We start from the raw sequence: 6,604 nt of genomic DNA on the forward strand, positions 1-6,604 counted from the left end.
TCTTTACAGCATAGAGGATACAGCAAAGTTTGGAATGGAATATTTGGTTCAATATAAATGATTGTCAGAAATTTAGAATCCTAAGTATTAGCCACATAGAATCTCACTGTCAAATCCCAGTAAGGTAATGGCCAACTGTAAGATTATATATGGGAAATTGGAATTGGAAAAGAGAAACAGTTGGATTATGCCTATTAGTTAATGTAACAGTCTGCAAAAGCTAAACATCTTTCAAAAAGGAGAATTTTTAGAAATTTGCATGAAAAGGTTAGATTCACATGCAAAGTCCAGTTTGACTCAGTTGGAAAAGAAATTACAGTCGTGTACAGAAAACCCTTTTTCGAAGAAGGAGAACAAGGGACTCACATGCCACAACAAAAAACAGACTGCCATTTCCAGTGCAACTTCAAAGAGACAAGTCACAAACCCCATCTCTCATATCATATACCACTCAAAAAGATCGAACGGGCTCCCTATTTGTTAAACTAATACACATCAAAAGACACCCCATTATCGAAAAAGAAAAAAACTAGTTAGAGTAATCACACTTCCTACAATTTACAGTAAGTCTCTATGTAGCAGCCTCTGCTAATGTAACATCGACATTTTGTGTTGTAGCTGCAGTCATTTCAGCTATTGGAATTTCGGGTAGTGGTTGTAAGAACTGTGTGTACTGGAATTCAATCTGTAAGCGTTGATGAAGAGGGGTTGACGCCATCAGACCTTTCTTTATATCCACCTGCAATTCCCTTATTGGAATTGCAGCCAAGAAGCTCTTTATGTACTCTTTGCAAGACTCCTTCCCCCGACATACAACCTCCTCTTCCTCGCTCCTTAAGGATTCCTCATGCTTGGTTACTACTGTCCCTGCTACAGAACCCTCTACCTTCAGGTTGGCCAGCTGAGCCTGCCGGTTCTTGGGTTCTGCTGCTGTAACAATCTGCTGATCACTGGCTGTTTCATCTGATGATTGTCCAGCATTTGGCATTTTATAAATTGCGGTATCTCTGTCAAATTTCAAGATATAAGCCTGATTGCATCCCTCATAGAGCCGCTCCCCTAACGTGTCAATGATGTAATAAGCTTCAGGCTCAACCTTGAGGATGAAAAAATGGTCATTCCAACTGACAATATACACTTGAGGTTCACCATTGCTTGGACATTCTGAACCAGTGCGGCTAATCTCATCCCAAATGTTGTCAAAAGACATGGCACCATGCAGAAAGTCAAATCTTCCCTCATCCATCCCCTCTGGATGGAAAAACCCAATAATGGATTTCCCAGGCACCACTGAAAGAGGGCGTATCTTGGCTTGAAGGACTGTTTCAAGATCAAAGTGCTTGTCAGGGAATCGCTCCTTATATGTTTCATTCTCACAAAGGCTCCTCCACTCTAAAGACCCTTCTCTGATTAGACTATCAAATTGGGACTTTATGGGCATGAGATCACGATTGTTCTGAAACCAATCGGCAATGACAGCAACAAGAGCTGTACATGCACTCTCGCCTGCTGCCCGCTCACTCCGCTGATCAATGGAAGCAAAGAAAACTTGGGTCTCAAGCTTCATATGTCCATCACGACTGGTTACTTCTTTCTGCTCCCAACTGCCTATGGCAAAATTGTCATCCCCAAAATCAGAAACTGAGGATCGATTTGCAGAGGAATCCTCCTCTGTCTTGTGCCACTGCCAAGATGATTGCCATTATTGAAATTAGATTTCAGAATGGTTGTAGAAGAAAACAAATGTATAGAATATTAAATATGAACCTTACAGCATAAGTTTCATGTCTTCAAACAGAGTAACAATTTTGATTTGAGATCAATGAGATATTAAACTGCTTTTTGGTCAAGTTTCAGATCAGCTTTTATCAGCAATAATTTAGAATAAGAGGTTGACATAGTAATTTTCATAAGCAAACGGATGTGGTATCATTGTTAATATACTCTATCTTTCAAAATAATCATTGAGGCTTTCCCTTATTTTCTCTTTATACTAGACTGGAAATCAAAGAATGCACAGACATCATGAGCTTCTTTCCTAAACCAGGAAAAATATGCAATTAAGAGTATATTCTTACCCCAAGAGAGAGAGATTCATCGGAACTAAGCTGCCTACGATCAAAATCAATGTCGTCACCACCTTCTTCTCCATATGCCTTCTTCAATAATGGCTCTCCTTTGGCTTTGGGAGACCTGAAGTTCAGCTTCCTCTTCTTCCAAGGTAGTATGCTGCGCCTTGAACTTTGCGATAGAGATGGCTCAGGCACAGATGCAGTTGAATCCTCAATGTTTGAGCACCCAACATCTGATTTGCGATTGCTGTAGTAAACCCAATCCTCATCTCCACTGTTGATCCTCATATTGGAATAAAATGATCCTCCAGCATAATTAGCAGATGCCAGTGTGCCATAACTGAAAGACTTCCGGACGGTAGATTCCACCTTGACCTCATCTGATTCTCCATCCTCAAAATCATCAAGTGAGTCTGAGTCAAATGGGTAATTATACTCGCCATCCTCACTCCTGGCAGAGCATCTACCCTCACTGCCCTCTTCTTCACGGCAGGCCTTTTTCACTCTCCTTGCTGACACATACTCAGTAAAAATTTTAACCTTTCTAAGACCAGCTTTAATTGCAGAAAGCTCATCCCTTTCTGTTGAGACAGTTTCTCCCAACTGGGTTGGTGATTGAACAGGCACGATTGATCTCTGCTCTGGCTCCATGGCTTCTTGAGCAGTTCTCAGTTCCAATAAGCTTATTGATATCTGTATGAACAACAAAAGGTTACCTTCAGAAGATATGAAAACACTGGACAGCAAAATGATAAAAAGGAGAAAGTTTCTATAAACAGATAACAAATTAGAAACTATTGAAAAGTGATGGGAAGGCACATACACAGAGTGAAGGAGTAGGCTCAGCACCAGCACCGCCAGAAAGTGTGAGAGGGATTTCTAACTCACACTCTTTTTGATCAGCTGCAGAAGCATATTCAGCAAGATTCAATGAAGCCGTTCCAACAACAGGAGCCTTGTTCTTTGGTCCTTGACCTTGATTCAAGCCCTGGATCACAAAAATGCACTAAAGTCATGAAAAGTTCATTCACAACTCTCTGAAGTAAATAAAAAAGAAAAAAAAAAAGAGAGAAAGATAACACAATTAGATTGAGAAACTGCTACAGCCTTCTATCCACAAGACTTAATATCATTCTAACAAGAAATGATTTCCAGAATTGTAATAATAACATCTTCACTTACAACAACATAATTCTAAGAAAAATCAACCAAATATCATAGGTCTCACACAGTGAAAATACTAAACAATCTGCTCCAAATCACAACAAAGTTACAAAAGGAGCATATCTTTTGGTATCTGAGATAGTCAGCATGAACCAGAAAGTCAGGAACACAACACAACCACCGGTCAAGTACCCTCCAAAATAAATCTGATCCCTCATACCTTTACCAACTCAGTTACAGAATTGATATCACACAAAATCCACTAATCAGTTCCACAGAGAGGAATTGATGAACGTAGAAACATTCATTCTTTCAAGTCAACTCCCAACAGTAATTCAAAAGAGAAGAAGTAATAAAAAAAAATTAAAAAAAAAAAAGCCGCACGTGCCAATATTCATCCATCAAAATTCATATCATGCTTCATTTAATTTTCAAATTTTTATACAAACATGAAAAATTTGAAGATCGATTCAGTAATTCACTTATATTTTCAAAGATAAACACCTTAAAGCATTCAAACACCCAAAAAAAAAACCTCGCAATAACAAAATGAAATCAATCTCCTAAAAAATGCTACAAGATTTTCAAGATTCGTACCCAAAAGCCAAGAAAATCAAACAAACAAAACCCCAACACAAAATTAATCACAAAAAATCAATTCTCCCCAATCTCAATCAAACCCAGAAAAATCCCACAACCCCTTAAATGTCACCACTAATTTACAAAAACCCACCAAAGACCCACAAAAGAAAACGAAAAAAATATTGAGGTTTTTAGAGAGAGAGAGAGAGAGAGAGAGAGAGAGAAGAAAAACTTAAAAACTCACATTGAAAACAGAGAAAGAGATCTCCCAAGGGTGAAACACATTGTCCTTATACGCAGAGAGATTACAAAGGCTTTGAAACTCTTCGTCCCACTCAACGACACCGTTTTCTTGGTGCTGCTCACCTTCCACCTCTACCTCCACCGCTCTTGTATAGTTTCTCTTCACGGCTGTCCTTCTCAGCGAGCTCAGAGCCAATTTGGGACCCTTCCACTTAATCTCGACCGTCAATCTCGCCACCTCACTTCCTCCTCCTCCTTTCTCTGCACCCGCCCGCACCAGATCGCAACCCTCCAATCTCCGCACCACCAGCCTCACCTCGTACTTCTTCGTCACCAGAGGCGGCCATGGCCGCCACCTCATCATCTTCACCACCATTATTTCTCAAAACCAAAAACAACCCACTGGTTTTTTTAAGGAAAAAAACAACGGTAACACAAAATTTGAGAGAATCCCAGGAAGATTTTTTTTTTTTTTTTTTTTTTTTGGGTGTTCAAAAATGTTCCACTTCGGATCTTGGAAAAACAGCTCGAGGGATTCAAAGGGTTTATAAATTGTTATGGGGAAAAAATTTACAAACTTCAACGGATAAATATGAGAGCTATGGAAAGAGAGTGGGAGAATATGGAGGAGAATATGCCGTTAATGTTGCAATGAGAGAGTGAGAGAGAGAGAGTTAGAGAGAGAAAGGAAAGAGAGGGTCTTTATCGATGGTGAAACAAACAACACACTGTGGCTTCGTAGATGGGTTTGGTTTGGTTTTTTAGGTTGGGACTTGGGGACACTTGACTTGGGGTTAACCACACTTGTTAACTATGGTTAAAGTCACTGACCACCTGTGGTTAAAGCTGGAAAAAAATATATAAAAAAATAAAAACAACAAAAAAACAATTTAGGAGTAACGGCGTATCAACGAGGTAGTTGACTTCCGTTGTTCTTTTTTAGGTTTGGTCTTGACTCTCTCTCTCTCAGCCATTTTTAAAAAAAAAATTATTTCTAAAAAAGGAGGATGAGTTGGAGTGATTTTATCTGAGGTACTTTCAACTGACCTTGAAATAAATTCGTAACAAGAAATGATGTGTATGGCATTTATGGTGTGTCCATTTGTGTCAAGGGACATCTATAAACTGTTGAAGATATCATCGAATACTATCTTATGTGGAAATTGCGAATACTATATATAAATATAATTAACTATAAAGGCAATAAGAGAGATTTTAAGATAAAAAAAATGGTTTCACTTTCTCATCTTTTTTAACCACGGATCACCTCTATTGGTAAGTGAATTATTATGAGTGGATAGGATTCAACTTTGTTTCCTTTCAGCATAAAACTAATCCAATTCTGTTATATTAGTTTTGAGATTTTAGGTTTATTTGGTTAGGTATTTTGGAAACTTGAAATAGAACTTTTAAAACTCAAAACTTTTTATAACCACAATTATTCATAACTTTTTTTTTAATTTTATAAATGCTCATTTTAAACTTAAAACACTGTTTTTCAACAATTTATACAAACCGAAAAATATTTTCTAAAAAATGACATTTTTTTGAAAAACATTTCTTAAAAAATATAACTTGTGTGTCTTTCGTATTATGGAATGTGACATTATATTTAGTGAACCACAATATATCGATTGAGATTGTATACTACATACCCGTGCAGAGCAAATGGATGGCATGAGGAGTGAATTTCTGTTATGAGGTGACAAATTTTGGGCATGGCATAAACATCTAAAGAATTAAAGGTGCACATATGACGGTTTAGAATTAAGGAGAAGCTCTTATAGCGATTTACCTACAATAAGAGGAGTGGGCAATCGATTGATTAGTTAGACAGTAATGAAGGTACAATTCACCCACAAATTTGAGTGGCGGGTAAGCATGGATGCAAGGGAAACGAGCCACCTCTAGGATCTTGCAGTGATTGCATTGGGTAAAATCATTTTGTTGGGGTTAAATACATTGATTAATAATGCCATGTTCACTTAATTTTTTTTTTTTTTTTTTTTAAAAGAAGAAGAAGAAGAAGAAGTGTATAGAATCTATAGATATGAACTCAAGGCATTGTCAATTCAAAGCATTTCGATAGATTGTTTAAATTAAAGTTTGGCTCTTGGCATATAAATGTCTCTTAAGTATTGGGTTTGAAATTTTTGCTTCATATAATAAAGCCATGAACATTGAGAAATGAGAGTAATCATCAATAATGGTAAAAAAAAATATTGCGCACCAAATAAAGAAACAACTAGAAAAATAACCCTGAATGACAACATGAATTCATTCAAATAATTCACTACACCAATTATTCTCATTAGAAAAAGGCAATGAGTATGCTTAGCAAGCAGGTAGATAGGATAAAAATAAATCTGAACAATTTATAAATAAATAAATAAATGAATATATATATATATATATATATATATATAGATAGCTTCTTTTTTTTCTTTTTTCTTTTTTTTTTTCTTTTTTTCATTTTTCTCATTTGGGTTTTCAAAAGGGTAGCCTTGTTTTTTATTTTTCTCATCTAGTTTTCGTTGTTTTCA

General features: G+C 36.8%; 1 protein-coding gene across 1 annotated transcript; it reads right to left on the bottom strand.

Annotated features, from left to right (window-relative positions):
* Positions 1-244: 244 nt before the first annotated feature.
* On the bottom strand, positions 245-4,787 carry LOC142610747 (uncharacterized). The gene is made up of 4 exons (XM_075782671.1): positions 4,063-4,787; positions 2,896-3,060; positions 2,079-2,765; positions 245-1,684 (listed from the first exon to the last, which is right to left on the bottom strand). The coding sequence occupies exons 1-4, from the start codon at positions 4,435-4,437 to the stop codon at positions 572-574; spliced, it is 2,340 nt and encodes a 779-aa protein (XP_075638786.1). The 5' UTR covers positions 4,438-4,787; the 3' UTR covers positions 245-571.
* Positions 4,788-6,604: the final 1,817 nt, after the last annotated feature.

Source organism: Castanea sativa, chromosome 9 (assembly GCF_040712315.1).
Source record: "Castanea sativa cultivar Marrone di Chiusa Pesio chromosome 9, ASM4071231v1".
NCBI lineage: Eukaryota > Viridiplantae > Streptophyta > Magnoliopsida > Fagales > Fagaceae > Castanea > Castanea sativa.

Bases quoted from the DNA above. Each gene is read 5' to 3' on its own strand.
- LOC142610747 (XM_075782671.1), bottom strand. From the start codon at position 4,437: ATGGTGGTGAAGATGATGAGGTGGCGGCCATGGCCGCCTCTGGTGACG. The intron at 3,061-4,062 runs GTGAGTTTTTAA...TTTGTGATCCAG, and splicing joins TCTCTTTCTCTGTTTTCAAT to GGCTTGAATCAAGGTCAAGG. The intron at 1,685-2,078 runs GTAAGAATATAC...TCATCTTGGCAG, and splicing joins ATGAATCTCTCTCTCTTGGG to TGGCACAAGACAGAGGAGGA.